Consider the following 23,833-nt stretch of genomic DNA (forward strand, 5'->3'; position numbering starts at 1 on the left):
AACAAAATAAGAATATCAAGAGAGACACAGAAAAAATAAAAAATAAAATTTTGGAGTTAAATAATACAAGAGCTGAGCTGAGAAATTCAATAGCTGCGTTCAACAAAAGACTTCATCAAGCAGAACAAGGAATCAGCCAACTTGATGAAAGGTCATTTGAACGTATCCAGTCAAGAGGAGTAAAAAGAAAAAAGAATGAAAAAGAGTGAAGAAAGCCTGAGGGACTTACAGGACACCATAATATGAATCACTCTTCATATTATGGGTGTCTCAGAAAGAGAAGAGACAGAGAACAGTACATAAAGATTATAATGGCTGAAAACTTCACAAATCTGGAAAAAGAAATGGTTAACCAGATCCAAGGAGCTCAAAGAGACTAAAAGACACAAGTCCAAAGAAATCCCCACCAAGACACATTACAATTAAATTGTCAAAAGTCAAGGACAAAGAGAAATTTTTAAAGGAGAAAAGTGACTCCTCACATAAAAGGGAGCCCCAATAACACTATTAATGGACTTCTCATCAGAAATTTTGCAGAACTTAAAGAAACAGAATGATATATTCAAAGCAAACAAAGACAAAATTACCAACAAAAATACTTTATGCAGCAAAAATGTCCTTCAAAAGATGAAGGACTGATAAAGATTTTCATATAAACAAATGTTCAGAAAATTCATCAATCCTAGAGCTGCCCTCCCAAGTTATGATAAAGGGCATTCCTCAAGTTGAAATGAAACAGAGCTAAAGAGCAACAAAAAAGATATGAAAGTATAAAGCTATCTGACAGATAAATACGGGGTGGGACAACAGCAGGTTTACAGTTGCGATGACCCCAAAACACAGTTTATTCTTGTATTATTATTTATTAATTATTGTATTCTTTTCCATATGAACAACTGTAAAACTACATTTGCCCCCATCCTGTATATAGACAAATAATACTGTAACAATCTAAAAGTGGTACAAAACCCCCACTTTTCTAGTACAGATGTTAAAAATAAAAGCAGTCAACTTCCGGCCAACATGGAGGCATAGGTAGATATACTTTGCCTCCTCACACAACCAAAAGAAGGACAACAACAAATTTAAAAACAAAAAATAACCAAACTGCTAGAAAACTGAACTGTATGGAAGTCTAAAAACCAAGGAGTTAAAGAAGAAACTTTCATTCAGACCAGTAGGAGGGGTGGAGACAGGCAGCCAAGGTGGAGAGAACTTGGAACAAGGCAGCAGCTGGCAGACCAGACAAGGCAGTGGCTGGTGGAGCAGGCGGTTCCACATTTGCATGTGGATAAACCAGGAGGGAGGAACAACTGGGCAGTGAGATAGACAATACAACCCAGGACTCCATCACGGGAAAATAAAGCCTCAAAACCTCGGACTGTAAAAATCTGTGGGAGTTGAGGCAGCAGGAGAAACTCCCAGCCTCACAGGAGAGGTCATTGGAGAGACCCACTGGGTCCGAGAATGTACACAAAACACAAATGGTTGCAAAATACAGGAAGAAGTGAAGGCTATACAAAGTGAAATAAAGGGAACCAAGAGTGACAGGAAGGAAACCGGGAGTCTAATCAACGATGTGGAGCAAAAGAAGAAATAAACATTAACCAGAACAGAATGAAGAAACGAGAATTCAAAAAAATGGTAAGAGGCTTAGGAACCTCTGGGAAAATTTTAAACATTCCAACATACAAATCATAGAGGTGCCAGAAGGAGAAGAGGTAGAGCAAAAAATTGAAAACTCATTTGAAAAAATAATGAAAGTGAACTTCCCCAACTTGGTGCAGGAAATAGACTTCTAGGAAGTCCAGGAAGCTCAGAGAGTCCCAAAGAAGTTGGATCCAAGGAAGCACACACCAAGGTACATCATAATTACATTACCCAAGATTAAAGATAAGCAGAGAATCTTAAAAGCAGCAAGGGAAAAGGAGACAGTTACCTACAAAGGAGTTCCCATAAGACTGTCAGCTGAATTCTCAAAAGAGACCTTACAGGCAAGAAGGGGCTGGAAAGAAGTATTCCAAGTCATGAAAAGCAAGGGCCTACATCCAAGATTGCTCTATCCAGCAAAGCTTTCATTTAGAATGGAAGGGCAGATAAAGTGCTTCCCAGATAAGGTCAAGTTAAAGGAGTTCATCATCACCAAGCCCTTACTATATGAAATGTTGAAGGGGTTTATCTAAGAAAAAAAGATGAAAACTATGAACAGTAAAATGACAACAAACTCACAACTATCAACAACTGAACCTAAAAAATGAAAACAAAAGCAAACTAAGCAAATAACCAGAACAGGAACAAAACCACAGAAATGGAGATCACATGGATGGTTATCAGTGGGGAATGGGAGGGGGAATGAGGGAAAAGGTACAAGGAATAAGAAGCACAAATGCTAGGTAAAAAATAGACATGGCGAGGTTCGGAATAGTATGGGAAATGTAGAAGCCAAAGAACTTAACTGTACGACCCATGGACATGAACTAATGTGGGGGAATGAGGGCGGGGGGGACGGGGCGGTACAGGGCAAATGGGAATAAAAGTTAGGAAAAAATGGGACAACTGTAATAGTACAATCAATAACATAGATTTTTTAAAAAGCAGTCAAGTCCTGGCTGGTGTGGCTCAGTGAATTAATTGTTAGCCTGCGAACTGAAAGGTTGCCAGTTCAATTCCCAGTCAGGGCACATGCCTGGGTTGTGGGCCAGTTGTCCAGTTGAGGGCATGTGAGAGGCAACCAAATGATGTACCTCTCACACATTGATGTTTCTCTCCTTCTCTCTAAAAATGAATAAACAAAATCTTTTTTTAAAAAAGCAGTCAATAACTATAACTAGAAATATTTGATATACATAAGATATAATTATGACAGCAATGATATAAGGCATGTGGGGAAAGTAAAACTTTAGAGGTTTTTGTAAGTGATGAAAGTTGTTAATAGCATAAAATACATTGTTATAACTGTAAGATGTCTTATGACAACCCTTTGATAAGCCAATGGGAATACCTATAAAAGATACATAAAGGAAAAAAATAATAATATCACTGTACAAAAAAGAAGTCAATGAAACACAAAGGACTCATCAAAGAAAAAGCAGTACGGAGCTGTAAGACAGAACACAATGAATTAAAATAGCAATAGTTAAGTCTTTATCTATCAAGAATTACTTTAAACTTTAAAGCATAAATTCTCCAATCAAAACAGAGTGGCTGAATGGATTAAAAAACAAGATCCAATTATGCTGCCTGCAAGAGACTTTAGACTTAAGGACACACAAACTGAAAGTAAAAGGATAAAAAACACTCAATGCAAATGGTAATCACATCAGACCAAATAAACATTAACACAAAAATTGTCACAAAGAATTACATCATAAGAGTTTCAATTTACCAGAAAGAATTATCAATTATAAATATATATGGACCCAACATCTGAGAACCTAAGTATATGAGGCAAAGTTTGACAGAAGTGCAGGGAGAAATATATACCAACACAATAATAGTAGGAGACTTTAATACTCCTGTCTCAATAACAGAAGAAATACAAACAGAAGATCAATAAGAAACAGAGAACTTGAGCAACACTACAAACAAAATGGACTTAACCAACCAATGAAAACGTTCCGCCTAACAACAGTAGAATACACATTCTTCTCAAGTGCACACAGAACATTCTCCATGATAAATCACGTATATGGTCACAAAACAAATTTTTAAAAAGTTAAGAAGACTGAGATTATATAAAGTATATTTTCTGCCCAAGATAGAATAAAACTAGAAGTTAATAGAAGGAAAATAATCACAATAGAAGGAATCAAAACCACAGAGAGATACTGCTTAACACCTGTTAGGATGGCAATGATGAAAAAAAGAAAATGTAGCAAGTGTTGGTGAAGATGTGGAAAAATTGGAACCCTGTGCATTGTTGGTAAAAATTTTGGTGCAGCTGCTATGAAAATGGTGTGAAGGTACCTCACAATATTAAAAAATACAACTAACATATGATCCACCTATCTCGGACCTAGGTATTTATCTGAAAGAACTGAAATCAGGATCTTAGAAAGATTCTTGCACCCCCCTATTCATTGCAGCATTATTCACAATACCCAAAATGTGGAAGCAACATAAGTGTCCATTAATATATGAATAAAGAAAATGTACACGCATACCATGGAATATATTTTTAGCCATAAAAAAGAAATCCTGCCACATATGGCAACATGGATGAATCTGGAGAATATGCTAGCTGAAATAAGCTAGTCACAGAAGGACAAATACTGCATGATTCCACTTATATGAGCTATCTAGTGCAGTCAGACTCATAGAAGCAGAACGCAGAACAGTAGTTGAAAGGGGCTGGGGGGAGAAGGAAATGGGAAGGTGCTGTAAAATAGGTATAAAGACACAGTTATACAAGATGAGTAAGTCCTATAGATTTCCTGTACAACATTGTGCTCACAGTTAATAGTATACTGAACACTTAAAATTTTTTTGAGTGTAGACCTCATATTAATGTGATTTTTACCACAAAAAGAAAAAAACAGAAAACATGATAGAGGAGATGGTAGCCAGTTTAAGCATAGCATTTTCATCTCCTTGAATTATCACATTACAAACAGAATAACTATGCAAATCCAAGGACAGAACTTCTGAACAATATTTACAACAAAAGTGGGATACAAGAAATGCCCTTGACACTCAAACTATAAGCACAAGGAGAGAAAGCACCAACAGCCGCGTGATCTGCATGGTGTCAGCAATTCTGTGATAATAAGCAGAGGCCACATGCAGACCCGAGACCAGAATAACCATACAGTATTTGCTGTGAAACTTAGTGGCCAAATTACGAACAGTCGATGAAACTGAAAGGGCTTTTTTCCATCCCAATAGTGGATGAATGCAAAGGCCTGCCATAGTATGTTCTGAATGAACTGGAAAAGTCTAATCGCATGAACTCTTAAAATTGACCAACAAATCTTCCTTTCAGAACACAATGAGGAGAAATTGCTAAAAGGTGAATTAAAATTAGGCAGGACAAGGTCAATGGAAGCAAAGGAAAAGAAAGCCCAGACAAAAGAAAGGAAGGGAGAGATAGGATATCACAGAGAACACAAAAGGGAGCTCTGTGGAGTTAGAAAAGCTAGCTGAACCAAGCAAGCAAAATAAGCTAAAATTTTAAGGAAAAGAAACAATATATGAACACATAAATCAAAATTGAATAAACTCAGAAATTAGATGAGAGAACTCAAAAACAATGATAAACTTTACAAAACCACATTTTAGAAATAAAGCCCAAATTGGAGAGAACACAAGGAAATAAAGTAGGGCAAATAAACTCAACATACGATGTCTTAAGAGAAGCTGAAGGGAAGAAGGAAGAAAATGGCATTAATTAAAAATAAATGAGACAAAAACGAATTCAAGAGAAAATGACCTAATTAAAGATAGGAAAATAAGATCCAGCATATGAATAATAAATGTATCTGAAGAAGAAAATTAAAAGTACACTTCTCAATTTCAAAACTTACTACAAAACTACAGTAATTAAGACAATGTGGAACTGGCAAAAAGACAGAAACATAGATCAATGGAACAGTATTGAGAGTCCAGAAATAATCTAATACATTTTTTAAAGATTTTTATTTATTTATTTTTAGACAGAGGGGAAGGGAGGGAGAAAGAGAGGGAGAGAAACATCAGTGTGTGGATGCCTCTTACATGCCTCCTACTGGGAACCTGGCCCACAACCCAGGTATGTGCCCTGACTGGGAATCAAACCAGTGACCCTTTGGTTGGCAGGCCAGCACTCAGTCCACTGAGCCACACCAGCCAGGGCTTAAGCCAATACACTTACTGTCAACTTGATTTTTGACAAGTGTGTCAAAAAAGAGAAGAATATTCTTTTCAACAAATGGTCTTGGAGCAACTGGATAGTCCTGTGCAAAGCAATGAATCTCTTAGCTATACACACACAAAAAATCCCATCAAAATAGACTAATAACCAAGTTATAAAAAATATAAACTATAAAACTCTTAGCATGCATACATATGAGAATTTTAATTTTTGCTTTTGTTGCCTGTACTGTAGGTGTCACATCCAAAAAATCTTTGCCAAAACCAATGTCAAGGAGCTTTCTCCTTCATTTCCATCTAGGAATTTTATGGTGTCAGGTCTTATGTTTAAATTTTTAATCCATTTTGAGTTGACTTTAGTGTATGGTCTAAGATAAGGGTCCAATTTCATTTTTTTTTTGTGCATGGATATCCAGCTTTCCCAGCACCATTTATTAAAGAAATCATCCTTTCCCAAGAAGAGAACCAAGATGGCGGCGTAGGTAGACACACTGCGCCTTCTCGCACAACCAGAATTGACAGAGAATCGAACAGCAAGGGGGACCAACACCAAGAAAATAGAAAAAAACCATTCATCCAGACTGGTAGGAGGGGTGGAGACGGGCACCGGGGTGAAGAGGACTCGAGTGGCTGTGGCGGGACTAAGACTGGCGGAGTGTGGGACAAATGGGGCAGGCAGTCTGAGCACTAGCAGACCCTGCGTCCCCACATTTGCACAGATAAACCCAGAGGGGCGGACTCAGAGTGGCGGAGAGCAAGGCAGGCAGAGCAGCGGGTAGCACCCCGTGGCACCACATTCGCCCACAGATAAACCGGACAAACGGCAGGGAGCGAAGCAGACCGCGTAACCCAGGGCTCCAGCTCAGGGAAATAAAGCCTCAAACCTGATTGAAAACGCCCGTGGGGGTTGGGGCAGCAGCAGGAGAGACTCCCAGCCTCACAGGAGAGGTTGTTGGAGAGACCCACACGGGCCTAGAGTGTGCACAGGCCCACTTACTCGGGCACCAGCACCAGAGTGGCCCAGTTTGATTGTGGGTAGCGGAGTGAAAGAGTGAAAGCCGGAGGAGAGCGTGGCGGGCGCCATTGCTCCCACTCGGCCCCTCCCCCTCATACAGCGTCACAGCGCTGCGACCAGCATTACCCCGCCCCGGTGAACACCTAAGGCTCCGCCCCTTAAAGTAACAGACGCGCCAAGACCAAAAAAAAAAAAAAAAAATGGCCCAAATGACAGAACACTTCAAAGCTCCAGAAAAAATACAACTAAGCGACGAAGAGATAGCCAACCTATCGGATGCACAGTTCAAAACACTGGTTATCAATATGCTCACAGACTTGGTTGAATCTATTCGAAAAACAGATGAAAAAATGAAGCCTATGCTAAGAGAAACAAAGGAAAATGTACAGGGAACCAATAGTGATGAGAAGGAAACTGGGACTCAAATCAATGGTGTGGACCAGAAGGAAGAAACAAACATCCAACCAGAAAAGAATGAAGAAACAAGAACTTGGAAAAATGAGGAGAGGCTTAGGAACCTCCCGGACGCCTTGAAACGTTCCAACATCCGAATTATAGGGGTGCCAGAAGGAGAAGAGGAAGAACACAAAATTGAAAACTTATTTGAACAAATAATGAAGGAGAACTTCCCTAATCTGGCAAAGGAAATAGAGTTCCGGGAAGTCCAGGAAGCTCAGAGAGTCCCAAAGAAGCTGGACCCAAGGAGGAACACGCCAAGGCACATCATAATTACATTACCCAAGATTAAACGCAAGGACCTACATCCAAGATTACTGTATCCAGCAAAGCTATCACTTAGAATGGAAGGGAAGATAAAGTGCTTCTCAGATAAGGTCAAGTTAAAGAAGCTCACCATCACCAAGACCTTATTATATGAAATGTTAAAGGGAGTTACCTAAGAAAAAGAAGATCAAAAATAGGAACAGTAAAAATGACAGCAAACTCACAGTTATTAACGGCCACACATAAAACAAAAACGAGAGCAAACTAGGCAAACAACTAGAACATGAGGGTTGTCAATAAGGGAGTCAGAGGGGGAGAGGGGGTAAAGGTACAGAGAATAAGTAGCATAGATGATAGGTGGAAAATAGACAGGGGGAGGGTAAAAATAGTGTAGGAAATGTAGAAGCCAAAGAACTTATAAGTATGACCCATGGACATGAACTATAGGGGGGGAATGTGGGAGGGAGGGGGGTGGGCAGGATGGAGTGGAGTGGGGGGGGGAATGGGACAATTGTAATAGCATAATCAATAAATATATTTTAAAAAAAGAAAAAAAAATCATCCTTTCCCTATTGTGTATTTGTTGGTACTTTTGTTGAAGAGCAGTTGACCATATATGCCTGGGTTTATTTCTTGGCTCTCCATTCTACTGCATCAGTTCATATGTCAGCTTTAGGACTCTAAAGATGGCTGCAGAATAGACGGAAGTTGTGTCCAGATTGCTCCTGCCCCCAAACTGGATTTACAGCTGATCTGCCAAGCAATCAACCTGAACAATCAACTGAAACCTAACTGATATGAAATATTATAACTAAGGAGTACAGTAGATGCTATTGTAAGAGAGGTTGAGACATGGAGGGGGAAAGTCCTGCAAACAGGTGAGGCAGCAGTTGAGAGAGCTGAGGTAGTACAGGCTGCAGAGTTCCCTCCCCCTAGGAGGGAGGGATCTTAACCCCATGCAGGGATCCCCAACCCAGAGCAACAGAGACAGGAAAAGGAGACTGTAGTGTCTGGTGGAGGAAATCAGTCGGGATTCACCCCACCTGGGAGATTCACCGTGTACCCTCCCAGTGTAGAGCATTCGTATTATTAAAGCACCAGCCTGGGGAGATCACGGTTCAGAATCTGACTGCTGGAAAGGCCACGCTGCCACACTCAGGTCCTGCAGAGAGGTATGCTGGATACAGCCAGCAGGGACTTTAGGAGGCCTTTGAAGACCCAGACAGCCAGCAACTTAACTGAATGGCTTGGGAAAGAGGACTGATCTACCCCATCTCACATGCACAGGCAGGCGCCCAACTGGCCACAGTGGGGCTGCTCCCGCTGCTGAGTTCAGAGGCTCGGAGTCGTGCCATGCAAAGCTGCGACTTTAGGTCCTGCTGAGACTGCCACACAGAGAGATCAGGAATTTGGGCCCCACGCTGCTTCATTTGGTGGTGAACTGAGTGCCACATGGTGCTGAGAATTTCAGACTATATCTCCTGTGGAAGCTTCTATCTGAGAGCCAGATGAGCGAGTGCTGAACTGCTTGGATACTTTGAAGAGAGGCAAACCCGTCTCAGCTTACCCTACCCCGGGAAGGGAAAGAAGTGCCCATCTCCCTTCTACAGGTTTGCAGGTACCACATCCAATGGAAAACTGCTTAGATCAGCTCTGCCAAGTCCCAGATATCCCCACAGTAGGTACATTTCCATGGGGCGGGGGGGGGGGGGAGCAGCTCAGAATGGGGACTTCCAAAGTGTGAGACCCTCAAAGGCTATTGCCTGGGAACAGGACGGAGAGCTTAGCCTCCTCCTGCAGGCTGAGCCAGCCTCAGCCCCAAAAGAAGACTCATTTGACCTATCCCCTTTAGTCCAGGGCTCCTGAGCTCACTCTTGCAAAGGCAACAGTGGGATGTACCCATCCTGAATCAGCAAGCCCACCCAAGGGAACTAGAGTTGGAAACTCTGGCAGAGAATGAGGGGGTTAGCTTTGAAGCAGGAGCTACTTTCCCCTCACTGAGTGCCCTAGTAACTGTGTGACCCACAAGTAGGGGACCCAGCAGCTCTATCTCAATTTGCCTGAGGCTCAACCTACAAATGGCTCATCAAATGGCTCAGAAGGAAGACCATGCAAACTCAGGTGGGAGGCAGAGTAGCTGAAAGGTGGAAGTGAACCTCAGGAAGTCTTGGTTCTTTTATACAGCTTCCTCCAGCTCTAAGCAGGAAGAAGCTGACTCTTTTACACAGATTGGCCACTCATAGGCACATACAGGCCCAGAAGACAGACGCAAACAGTGAACAGTGTGGTAGCTACAGACAGGTAGCCCAAGGCCAGTTTACACACGTCTGACAGCTAGCTGAATACCATCCAAGCAGACCAGAACCAACAAAACCAGTGGTGGGCTTCAGACCACACCACAGCTCAACCCAACTCGCCACACATGCAGCACACCAAAGGGGGATTCCTGCAGGCACGAGACCCTGCTGGGAACAATGATGCCTCAAGGGGCAGCCCCTGCACAGCGTCTCACACCCGGGCAGCCAAGGTTTACCCTTACAGATGCCCAGCCTGAAGGGTTAACTCTACCCAGGAAAGGGCCAACAGCATTCAAGATTCAACTACAACAGGGGGAACACGTAACCCACAAAAAATGTTCTTGGAGCATGGAGCTCACGTGATATGAAAGATTGTGCCACTGAGCCCAACAAGACTCCTTCATCATAAAACCATCAAAGCAACTTTGGGAGACATAGCACATCTATCTACCTAACACACAGAGACCATATGGGGAGACAAAGAAAAATGCCCCAAACTAAAGACCAAGAGAAATTCCCAGAAAAAGAATTAAATGAAATAGATGAAATGCAAGCAAACAAAATACCAGATGCAGGGTTTAAAATAATGGTTACAGGGATGCTCAAGAATCTTAGGGAAAGAATGGATGATCTCAGTGAAAACTTAAACAAAGAGATACTGGGCATTAAAAAGGATATAGAAAATATAAAAAAGAACCAGACAGAAATGAAAAATAAAATATCTGAAGTGAAGAATACACTAGAAGGAATCAACAGGAGGTTAGACGAAGCAAAGGATCAAATCAGCAAATTAAAGGAAGATAACAGTATCTACCCAAAGAGAAAATGAAAAAGAAACAAGACTTAAGAGAAACAAGGAAAGTCTAGGGACAACATTAAGCATAACAGCATCTGATCATAGAGGTACAAAAAGGAGAAGAGAGGGAGCAAGGGACAGAGAACATGTTTGAAGAAATAATGGCAGAAAAGTTCCCTAACCTGGTGCAGGAAAAAGCCACGCGAGTTCAGAAAGCACAAGAAAGTCCAATTGAGATGAACCTAAAGAGACCCACACCAATACACATCATCATTAAAATGGCAAACAGTAAAGACAAAGAGAGAATCTTAAAGGTAGCAACAGAGAAACAATTACCTACAAGGGGGTTCCCTTAAGCTGTCAGCAGGTTTCTCAACAGTAACACTTTAGGCCAAAAATGACTGGAATGAACTATTCAAAGTGATGAGAATTAGGAACATGCAACCAAGACTACTCTACCCAGCGAGGCTATCATTTAAAGATGAAGGAGAAATAGAGAGTTCCCAGACCCCCCCCCCCCAACACACACACAAAAGGATAAATGATAAAGGAGTTCATTATCAACATTACGAGAAATGTTAAAGGAACTGTTTTAAGAAGCAGAAATAGAAAGAAAGGAACACACAACAACCCAAAATCTATGGGACACAGCAAAACAGCGCTGAGGCAGAAGTCCATAGCACTACAGGCCTACCTCAAGAAGCAAGAAAAATCTCAAATAAACAATCTAACCCTACACCTAAAAGAACTACAAAAACAAAAACAAGGCCCAGAGTAACTAAAAGAAATAATAAAGATCAGAGCAAAAAGAAATGACATAGAGACTAAAAAAAAAAAATACAAAAGGTCAATAAAACCAGGATTTGGTTCTTTGAAAAGATAAACAAAATTGACAAACCTTTAACCAGACTCATCAAGAAAATAAAAGAGAGGATCCAAATAAAATCATAAATGAAAGAGAAGTAATACCTGATATCACAGAAATAATAGGGATTGTAAGAAAATACTATGAACAACTATATGCCAAGAAATTGGATGAAAGGGCTGGAGATGGGTCCCGAACCTACAATGGAGGGGGATGTGCTGGACACACTGGAGGCGTTGGGGTATAAGGGACCACTGTTAGAAGAGCAAGCCTTTACCAAGGCAGCTGAGGGTGGACTATCTTCACCTGAATTTTCAGACTTCTGTGTTTGGTTAGGCTCTCAAATAAAGTCACTGTGCAACTTGGGACAAAGTATCACTTCAGCTGGGGGAGATGACCTGGAAAGCTTCCAGCTTCAGATAAGCGTTTTTTTAAAAAGAAATGGCATGTCAGTATTCTGTACTAATATCAGGAGATGTTAAAGACCATTTAGAAAAAGAAGGTTGACTGCTTGAAACTTCTATTATTTTTTAAGTACAGAGCTCCAAGCATTACATATATTACAGAACAAGAAATGTAAAAATTCTCTATTAGATAGTGAAATTTATCAGGAAGTTCAAGCTATCTATGATACCCTTGGTGTTCCCAAGTCAACAACTTCTGACATTCCACTTATGTTAAACCGAGTGGAGTCAAAAGGTGAAAGCTATTCTCTCAAAAGTCCAGAAAAATCACATGGGAAAACCACTGCTGAAAATTGATTTTACCTCAGGAACAGGTAGAACAACTGGAGAGAATCAATGATGCTCTTTCCTGTGAACATGAGTGCCGCCAGGGGATGTGGATGAAACAACTGGATATAACAGTGCAGTCTTTTGGATGGTCTGATAGAGCAAAGGTGAAAACAGATGACATAGCAAGAATTTATCAGCCTAAGCATTATGCTTTGTCACCTAAGACAACAATGATTACATTGGCACATTTACTCGCTCCTCATGAAGAGATCCAAGATCTTTAGGACAAATAGTGGCTCCAGCTGGGAGAAAATGGCATGTGCCATTAATATGGTGCTGATGGGAAGGGTGCCTGACAGGGGAGGATGGCTAAATGAAATCGAACCATCACCTCCTGAAATGCCACATTGGCAAAAGAGACAAGAAGGCGGTGGAAGGGGTGCTTGGAGTGGTGGAGGTGGTGGTAGAGGAGGTGGCAGGGGGGGAGCGGAAGAGGGGGCATAAATTGGGGAGCTGGTGGGGGAGGGGGCAGAAGTTGGGGAGGTGGTGGCAGGGGAGGAAGTTTCCAAGGCAGGGGAGATTATGGCGGAAGAGGTTATGGAAACCCATATGGAGGAGGTGGTAGTGGACATAGAAGATATTAATAACTACAACAATTAGATAGCAGTGCTTATTTCTTGACAGATACATTAGGCAGAGTGTTCTAAATAACATACTTGAATGCCATCTTTGAAGTAAACACTATGTTAGATTCCTCAATATCACTCTTCAATTGGTTAATATATGAGTATTCTTTTATACTACCATTTCATCTCTTAGACAGAATGATGATTTTTTTCATCATTTTGTGTACTCTTCAGCATGTCATGTCTTTTTAAAAAAACAAAACAAAAAATGAGCACAGCTATTTTTAAAAATGTAAATATTACCATCAAAGTTGGAAAATGGAAGGTATTAATTTTCATGATTGAATTTAGATTGTTACCTGTATTTTATTCAGGTTTGAGACACATAAATGAGCCCACTTGTAAAAAAAAAAAAGGACAACCTGCGCAAAATGAGTAAATTACTAAAAACATACAATCTTCCAAAACTGAGTCCGGAAGAAGCAGAAAACCTGAATAGACCAATAACAACAAATGAAATTTAAGCAGTAATCAAAAAACTCCCAGCAAACAAAAGTCCTGGACCGGATAGATGGCTTCACAGGCAAATTTTACTACTTACTCAAAGATCATCTAACACCTATCCTTCTCAAACTATTCCCAAAAATTCAAGAGGAGGTAAATGTGTTATTAAACTTTTTTTCTCCTGTTAATCTGTCCTTTAGTACAGGGATGTCTCAGCCAGGAACCCAAAAGGATAGAGGAAAAATTATTCTTCCTCCTCTACCAAGCAATAGGCTACACCATATAACCTAGGTGTGTAGCAGGCTATATATCATCTAGGCTCCTGTACACACTCCATGATGTTGGCCCAATGAAGAAATCACTGGGGATGAAAAAGTGGCCACATACTAAACCTGAGGAGCCCAGAGGAGGCCTGTGTGGCAGGCCTTACAAACTCAAAGACCAAAAGTAACCACCTAGGGGTCCTGGGCCTGTAGCTTCCTTTTATTGTATTTTTGCATCTAAGATAACATGCTTTTGGAATGTCAGAGTAGGAGTCTCCTCTTCCAGACCCCTCAGGGTACACCCACCACACCAGGCCCCCACATTGTTATCTGTTCCCCATATATCAACTCTGTGTGCTGTGTTAATTAACTATCCTGTACACACCAATGTAAAAGTGTCTCTCCATTTTACTCTTTATCCAATCACGGAGGTTTACTCACTTGGCTTTCTCCCACTTCCCTAATCTCCTACCAATGAATTTCATGTAATTCCCATTCCATCTCCTTCTTTGATTCTCATGTATAAAATAAGCTGAAAAACTGCCATTCTCTGAAGCATTTTCTCAATCTGTTGAGATTTTGCTTCTGGCAATTGTCAGTTTAGCTCAAATAAACTTATAAAAATTCTCTGCAGCTTTGGACATTGATTATGTTGACATGAGCTAACAACTGTGGACAAAAAAAAAAAAAGAGGTTCTATGGAAACTAACCTCACAGGATAATATGATTACAAATTCCTAACTGGGCAGGTCGTGGTGGGTAGTCCTGCCACAGACATATAACTTCTTTACTAAAAGGTATATCTTTGCCTTAAGCAAACCCTGCCCATTATTTCTGTGCATCTAGATTAACACACCTATGAAATGCCAGAGTAATCAAGTTTTCTAAGTGCCTCAGAAAGGTTACCACCCTGAGAACACATAATCTTGTTAACTATTCTGTAATCCAATCTCCCCTTGCTTTCTTCTACTTTCATGTAATCTTCCTTCTGTTCCCTCCTTAATTCCAAAAGTATAAAAGAAACTGCAAAATTGGCATTCTCAGGAGAATTTGAGATCTTGCTTCCCAGCAACTGTCACCAGTCTGGCTTAAATAAATTCTTATAAAAGTTCTCTACAGGTTTGGATGTTCTTACATCGACAAAAATGATATGCACATAATGTATTGTTGAGCTTATAACTTATAGAGATGCAATATATTTCCCAATAATATCACAAAGAAGATGAGTGGGAACACAGCTATTTTGAGATAAAGAAATGACTCCAGATGGTAACTCAACAAGAGAACAAATGTAGAGAACTAGAAATGATAAATATGAAGATTAATATAACAAAAGCCATAAATATTTACTTGTCCTTATCTCAGCTTCTTTAAAAGTCATAAAATTATATAAACTTATATTTATGACAATGTATTATTAGGATTGTAATGTTTCTAATTGTAATATATGAAGAAAACAAAGCAAAGAGAAAAGGAACTACAACTATACAACAGAACTGTTTCTACATCTCAGTAGAATTAAGTTATAAAATCCTTAGAAGAAAACATATGGGTAAATATTCACAACCTCATATTTGGCAATGAATTCTTAGCTATAGCATCAAAAGTTTGACCAATGAAAGAAAAAAATTAATTTGACTTTGAAATAAAAAAAAACTTTTCTGCTTCAAAGGACACTATCAAGAGAATAAAAAAATAACCCACAGAATTAGAGAAAATATTTGTAAATCATATATCTGATCAGGGACTTGCAGTTGGAATATATAACAAACTCTCACACCTCAATAATATAAGACCAATCGCCCAATTTAAAAATGGGCAAACAACCTAAATAGATATACAAATGGCCCATAAGCGTATAGATAGATGTTAAACATCTTTAGTCATCAGGGAAATACAAATGAAAACCACAATGAGATAACACTTCACATCCACTACGATGCCTTCACTAAAGAGAGTCAGATAACAACTACTGGCAAGGATGTGGAAAAATTGGAACCCTCAAACATTTCTTATGGTAATGCAAAATGATGTAGTAACTTTGAAAATGAGTCTGGCAGTTCATTAAATAATTAAACATAGTTACCACATGACCCAGCAATTCTATTCCTAAGTATATACCCAAGAGAAATGAAAACTTACGTCCATACAAGACTTGTACATGAATGTTTATTGCTGCATTATTCATAACAGGCAAAAGATGGAAACAACCCAAATGTCCATCAACTGAGCAATGCATGAAATCTTGTATATCCATATCATGGAATACTTACTATACAATGAAAAACTATAAAATACTTCATACATGCCCAACACGAATGATCCTTGAAAACATAGTGGTAAGTGAAAGAAGCCAGTCTTAATTCCATGTATATGAAAGGTCCACAATGGACAAATCTATAGAGATTGAACATAGATTAGTATTTGCTTAGGGCATGTGGGGGAAAGGAATGGGAGGTGTTAGCCAAAATGGTAACAGGTTTCTTTTTGAGGTAATAAAAAAGTAAACTGACTATGGTGACAGTGGCACATATCATTGAATATACTAAAATCCACTGAATCGCACATTTTAAATGGGTAAACTGTATAATATGTGAATCTCAATAAATTTGTTATAAAAAGCAAATGTGGTACATATATATAATGGGAATACTACTCAGCCAGAAGATGAAATACTGCCATTTGCGACAACATGGATGGATCCTGGGAATAGCAAACTAAGCAAAATAAGTCAGAGAAAGTCAAGAAGCATGACTACACTTACATGGTATATAAAATTAAAAGCAACAAATGAACAAACAAGACAAACAACAAAAATTCACAGACTAGACAACAGTAGAGTGGTTACCAGAAGGAAAAGGGGGGTGAGGAGAGGTAGTAAAGGGTAAAGGGGGTCAAATATATGGTGACGGAAGGAGATCTGACTTCGGGTGGTAAACACACAATGCTATATGAGTTCTGTATGGAAAAAGTCCCACCGTTGTTAATATAACAAGAATGGTTTGCATGACATCAATGTAACCTGGCAGCCAAGGAGAGTGGACTGGAATGCGCATGTGTAAACGAGGACAACTTCACTGTACTAGTCAGTGGGGGCAATAGACACCATTGAGTGAGCATGTGTACTGTGTGGCCATCACATTCAAAATGACTGAGAAAGTAGAGCAACAAATCTGCATCAAATTTTGCATTAAGCTCGAACAGTCCTCCGTGGAAACTATTCGGATGATTCAGAAGGCCACAGCTATGGGCAGCTGGTGATTGGCAGCTTCGTCACGACAATGCGCCCGCTCACGCATCACTTCTCATGCAGAGTTTTTTGGTGAAACATCAAATCACCCAGGTGACTCAGCCGCCCTACAGTCCAGATTTGGCGCCCTGCGACTTCTGGCTTTTCCTAAAATTAAAATCACCTTTGAAAGGGAAGAGATTTCAGACCATCAATGAGATCCAAGAAAATACAATGGGGCAGCTGATGGTGACTGGGAGAACTGTGTGAAATCCCAAGGTGCCTACTTTGAAGGGGACTGGGGTATCATTGTCCGTTGTACAAAGTTCTTTGTATCTTACATTTTCTTCAGTAAATGACTCTACTTTTCAAATTGCATGGCTGGATACATTCTGGACACTGCTCATATATAGATGAGGAATTATAGAACTGTACACTTGAAACCTATATAATTTTATTAACCAGCATCACCCCAATAAATTTAATTTTAAAAAATAAAGTATATGATCAATACCAGGATCAAGAGTCAAGGATGCTTTAAACTTAGATAAAAAATGCTGCAGATTATATAATGCCTCAGTTTCTAACATTTAAATATTAATGAAATGAATCCAAAATTCTGTCATTCGAAAGTCATAAGTCCTTTTAATATTAACTAAAGTAGCAGGGAGGCAACTGTACAATAAATCATTACAATTTAAATCTTATCACACAAAATCTTTCAATTTTAAGAAAAACTTTTTTGTTTAAGGTGTTTCCCTCTATTACTAGTACTCTGGTACTATTAGACCAGTATCTTTACAATTCAACAAATATTTATTTTGTGCCCTGGCTGGTGTGGCTCAGTAGATTGAGTGCCGGCCTGCCAACCAAAGGGTCACCAGTTCAATACCCCCAGTCAGGGCACCTGCCTGGGTAGTGGGACAGGTCCCCGGTGGGGGGCGCATGAGAGACAACTACACATTGATGTTTCTCTCCCTCTCTTTCTCCTTTCCTTCCTCTCTGTCTAAAAATAAATAAATAAAATCCTTAAAAAATATATTTATTCTGTGCCTACTGTCTGCCAGAGTCTTATCTAGCCTTCTATAAATACGTGACACACAGAAGACAATAAATGAATGAATGGCCTTAAAGGTTGTAAATTATCTAGGACTGTTTCCTCATCTGCAAAATTAGAAATGCTGAATATAACATTCTCTCTTATAGCAGCACTGTTCAATAAAACTTTCTGCAATGATGGAAATGTTCCATATCTATGTGGCTATTCAGCCCTTGGAATGTAGTTAATGCAACTATGGAATTAAGCTTTTAATTTAATTAAATTTTAATTGAAACAGCCACATAAAGCTAATTACTTCCATACTGCACACATGCTCTAGGACATAATCTTGTGTGAAAAACACAACTACAATGCATCCCAGTAATCACATACATGTGTGTATATATAAATATAGAAAACAAAAGTACATAAGACAATACTTCCCTTAATATGTATAAAGCACTGATACTCTCTTATTCTACTGTATTTCATCCTTAAAAAAGTGCTGATCCAACCCACTAACATCATTTCTTAACACTGTACTAAGGCTTCTTTCAGCTCTAAAATATTTTGCTATATATTAATGATTGTCCTAAAGTATGCATTCAATATTTACTTTGTAATCTTAATCAAAAGTCACTAATTAATTTGGATGTGCCTCACAGTATATCAGGCTCTACTTTAAAGCCTTATAATCATTCCTGTATCTCCACGTTAAATTCACATTTTTCTAAAGATGGTAAGAGCTGCATACCTCTAAGTAGAAAACAAAGGAAATATCTTTCCCTTGTTTTTCACACGATAGAAATGGTAATCAAAGGAAATGGTAGGGTGTAGGGAAGAGTATGGAAGTTGTGGCGATAGTGTTCATGAAAAGAGAGAAAGCTAACTTTTTACTGCCATCACCTTCTCTGACATGCCTAAAGACTTCTTTTCCCCCTCATTCTTGCTGCCTGACAAAGTCCGACAAATTTTATCCTAACTTCATTTGCCTTATTAGAGGACTACAGAACAAGAATGGTTCCCAGGAGATCATGTGTTAAATACTTTCAACCATGAAGTGTTTTCAAAACCTTAATAAAATGATCTGGATTTGCTTCTCTAGCGTAATCTGCCACTTCCTATCTTGAACTGCTGACTAGTCTAAACTGTATGCAATTCTACAAAGGGTCCATGTTCTCTTATTTTGGGGCCTTTGCACTTGTTATTGAATAGAAGTTAGTTAATAACTTCTAATGTTTCAGGCCTTTGCTTACTATCAGTCACTGAAGGCAATTTTCCCCACCTTAAGATTAGATTTAATGCTCCCCATGTATATCTTCTAGTACTTTGTACCATCCTCATCACTGCACTATTGTAATTGCCTGTTTACTTCATCTATTTCCCCTACTAGATTTTTTTTTTTATTTTGAGAGTATGTTTTTTAAAGCTGGGGACAGTGAAATGTGGAAGGGATTAGAAGCAGCAACAGGACGGAGGCCTAGGCAGGGCTGCTTTGGTTCTCTCGAAAGTTCTAGGAAAGAAATGAGCCTCGGCTGGTCTACTTTGGCTCACTGAAAAGTCAGAGAAAAGGGGACCTTAGGGACATGGTCAGGGGGTTAGCCCAGGAAGAGCTGCCACTGACCATTGTCCCCAACTGCAAGTCTTATGGGGACCCGTAGAGTTTAGGAGATACATGCATGAGAGGGATGAAGCCGGGGGGGAGGGGGGGGGGAGGTGTGGGCATGCTCCCAAGAGGGGAAGTGCACCTTCCGTACTAGATTTTAAACTCTTTAAGGCCAGGGCCTATATTTTGTTGTGTTCACTGCTATAAAGGTGTTCATTAATTATTGAGTGAGCAAATTCATTCCACTTGCCTAGCATCATCCCCTGTTCTCCGTGCTTGAAAATTTCTCCCCAATCCTATCACCAGCAGGAGATTCAGTCTTTAATCTCGTCCTTAATTACCACTATTTTGTCTGGATGTCTACAGCCCTTATTGATTACACTGTTCATTTTATATTTAACCTACTACCTTGTTTTTTTTTTTAGTTAGTCTTGTAATGCATAAACCCAATCTCCTTAACTAAACTGACCAATCGTGAAGGCATTAACGTATGTTTCTCTCTTTTTTAAAGATTTTATTTATTTATTTTTTAGAGAGAGGGGAAAGGAGGGAGAAAGAGGAAAAGAAACATCAATGTGTGGTTGCCTCTCGCGCGCCCCCTACTGGGGACCCGGCCCCGCCACCCAGACATTTGCCCTGACTGGGAATCAACCGGCGATAGGGACTCAATCCACTGCGCACACCAGCCGGGGCCCTATCTGTTTCTCTCGGTACCCCCATTTTCTAGCATAGTACTATGCACACAGTATGCATTAAATATTTGTTGATTAAGAATCAAAATTTTAAGAGGTTGTTTCTCATACAAAGCTGGCAATACGTTAGTAATACTGATGAACAAGTGGCGGCAATTAAATGTTTTGTCAATATATAAGAAATAAAAAGATACACTGAGGTAGAGCAAGTACAAATAATAAAAACCTGTTCTTGAGAGATAATAAGGGACACAAATATTAAGAGGCACTATAACCGTAACTACGTTCATTAGTTAAAGATAAGTAGCCTTACGGCTTCCAAAGCGACCGGTTGTACACGGAACACTACTTTCAGATCAAAGGACTATCGTGTTTACATGTAGAGTTAGGACGGTGCACGTTTTGGACAGAAAGATAATTACGGTTTGGGCTTATCAAGGAGCCCGCTCAGCACGGGGGATAACTGGTGCCAACTCAATTTGCCGCTTGTTTATACCTAGCACGCTGTCTCCTTACAGTGCTCTCCGAATGCTACTTCCGACTGAGTAAAACCTGAGCCACTGGCAAATTGGTTCCAAATTCCATCACTAACTTTGGAAAGTAGTCCAGTTTACCTTGCATTTACAAAGGCAAGCGTATGAGAATGGTGTCTACCGCGTATTTAAACTAAAATACTACAGCGTAAATTCAGCGGGAGTCACCGGCGTTCCAGGTGACCTCAGTTTGGAACCTCCCGTCCCATTCCCATATGCCACGCCCGCAAAGGATTTCTTCACCCGTTTCTCGCATTATTAATCCTAATGTCCTTCACTTAATGCTCTGAGTTAGCCCTGACAACCTTTTTCTTGGCTCCTTCTGTGACCCGAGGTTCTGAGGGCTACATTTGCCCCATAGGTCCCCTCGTCCTTCACCCCACTCTTCCTTGTGAATGGCATCTCACCTGGGAGGTTCGAGCGGTTTCTGGGACGCCGGGCTGACGTGACCCCCACTGCGAACTTGGTCCGCGCACAGACACTAGAGGCCGGACCCGAAGCGAGAGGCGCAGACGCTTTTCGAAAGCAGCCGCCGCGGCAGCCCAGCGCCAGGAATGTATCGCGAGCAGCGCCATCTTGAGCGAGGAAAGAGGAACCGAGAGCAGAGAATTCTGGGACGCCGGAGGACCGGACTCGGCTACCTCCACGCTTTCTCCCCGCCCCCCTCGCGCTTTCCGCGAGCCCGAGACACTCTCTTAAGATTTAGGTTCAGCGCAACCGCTTTTTTTTCTTCAAGGGCGGGCCTGTGAGTGTTTTTCGTACACAGCGGGGAACGTCAGAGGAGTACTGCCTTTTTTTTTTTTTCTCTTTTACTAGATTTGCCACGTAAAATACAGGATGCACAGTTATATTTGAATTTCAGATAAACAATATATCGGTTTTTTAGTACAGGTGTGCCTCCAATAGTGAATTTCCTAAATCCGGCAACCTTGTCCGTCATTTCACTCTTCTCCTGCCTCCGCCAACCCAGTGCCACACGCCACTCTGTATTTGCATATTCTTATCTTCACTCTCCTATGCACAAACGCTTAGGGTAGATCAAACTACAAATATTAATTTCCCCAGGGAGGAGGCTTCATCCGAGGGATTCACTGCCTCTCCGTTATAGTAAGCAATTTTATTTGGCTGACTGCACAGACCTTGGAGCATTTTTCCTTTCGTCTGTTGCTTTTGGGACGGTGTTACAGCCGCACAGCTTTACACATTAGCATTGCCTCTCTAACTCTTCCCTTTGTTTTCTGCAGAGTCCTTAATTATTTAAAAATAGCTAGATCGAAGGATAGTAAAGTGTAAATGTATGTGAAATTCAGGTTTAAAGACAGGTTTATATTCTTTTCTCACTACTGTCATCGAACAAAATGATGTTGAAATATATTTACAGTTATCTAGGAAACTGCATTTCCAAGTGTAAATGTTACATGAAACCCTGGAGACGGTAATGCAATTGCAATTTTATATTCATTGCTGTGTTTTCAAACCTGTCACACAAGACAGGCAAATAATTATGAACTCATTATGTAGAAGCAGCCTGGACTAATGATAAGTCTGATGAAGACAAAGAATATGCTTGGCCCAGGCAGTTAGCTTTACTTTGTTTCAAGATTCGTATTATACTTCAGGTTTTCGGCTAAGAGGACGTTCTAGTAGAGTTATTTAAATAAGAATAAATTTTCCAATGGAAGGGAATTCCATATAAATGAAATGGCATGCCAAAAGACAAGAAGGCATAAGAAAACTTTTCCAGGTTCAGGGGTTTAAGGACCATATGGCAGAGTAGTAGATTAGCCTGGGTGAACAGAGGCCTGCTCGTAAAAAGGCCTCTAAGAAGTTAATAATTGATCCTACAGCCAGTGAAGTGTTTTAATCAGAAGAGTAACATGATTAAATTTGTATGTACACTAAACCACTCTTGTTTAAGTGGGAAGGTGGAACTGGAGAGAGTTCAGATTGGAGTCATGACATTAAATTAAGTCATAAAATAAATGCCTTAACCAGGCAGTAACAGTGGCAGTAGATCAATTCCTAACGTATTATGGATCTGGACTTGAAAGAACTTACTGACTAATTGGATGTTTCTGGCTTATTATTGTCTTGTTAATAGATCAGTAGTAGCCCCTTTTATTAAGCCTGTGTCAACAGTGTATTCAGCACCTGTTCTGTTAGAGAGCAACACGACACTGGAGAAACCCTAGATTCTTCCAATGATTTCTATTGGGGCTGAACGTTGCCACTGAATCTTTCTGCTCAGGTAAGGTGTTGTCTACTCCTGCTCTAACTTTCTAAAAATGCAGGAACCTATACAACATATACAGAGTCTGGCACAAATAATGTCCCTTTTTTATTTCAAAATCTGTTATTACAAAATCATAAGCATGTCATTCTGTAACATAACATTATCACACTCGAGTGCACCACGTGACATTTTAGGCGACGTGTTCAAATTACAACTATAAATGATTACACCCATATTATTACCCTACCAACCACACTCAAACAGGCCTTACTTCTGCCGGACCCTGTATTTTGTGAGAAACTGTCAGATATAATGTGACAAAACGAAACCTCTAATTTTTATAAGTTCAGAAACTCTCATACAAGTTATCTTGCTGGATCTTAATAACAAGTTTTTCTTTGGGGGGGGGTGCATTTCTCATTTCTAGTAGATAAAGAAGACCAGGGACACAAGGTGACAGACAGAGTGAGAACTAGAACCCTGCTTGGTATTCTGGCTGCTGTTCCACAGTTTTCTACACTGAAGATGTTGCCTACATTCAACATAAGATTTAATTGAAAGTCTCCAGAGGCCGTATAGAATCATAAGGTTTTTAGTCAGGCAAGACCTCAGAATTCTGGAACACCTTACCCTTCACATGATTTCTGAGGATTCTTGAGACGTTTCATTAGAATTGCCTATAGGCATTATTGGCATGAAACAGCCGTTGTGAGGTGTTTTAATGGAGCCAACACATTTTTACTGAAGTAGTGCTCATTGTAAACCAAGTCCTCTGATTAAGAAATGTGAATAATATTGGAATACACAAGTAGTTATTCTATGATGAACTAA

General features: G+C 40.0%; 1 protein-coding gene and 1 pseudogene across 1 annotated transcript in view; one reads left to right on the forward strand and one right to left on the reverse strand.

Annotated features, from left to right (window-relative positions):
- The window catches only part of ABCB7 (ATP binding cassette subfamily B member 7), a 101,906-nt gene extending 80,535 nt beyond the window's left edge, over positions 1 to 21,371 (reverse strand). Inside the window, exon 1 of the mRNA XM_024555277.4 lies at positions 21,177 to 21,371. Coding sequence (XP_024411045.1) covers positions 21,177 to 21,344 — 168 coding nt within the window. The 5' untranslated portion in view covers positions 21,345 to 21,371. The remainder of the gene's footprint in view (positions 1 to 21,176) is intronic.
- Positions 11,686 to 12,804, forward strand: LOC112300088 (protein FAM98B-like; annotated as a pseudogene).
- Positions 21,372 to 23,833: the final 2,462 nt, after the last annotated feature.

Source organism: Desmodus rotundus, chromosome X (genome assembly GCF_022682495.2).
Source record: "Desmodus rotundus isolate HL8 chromosome X, HLdesRot8A.1, whole genome shotgun sequence".
In the NCBI taxonomy this organism is placed as follows: Eukaryota; Metazoa; Chordata; class Mammalia; order Chiroptera; family Phyllostomidae; genus Desmodus; species Desmodus rotundus.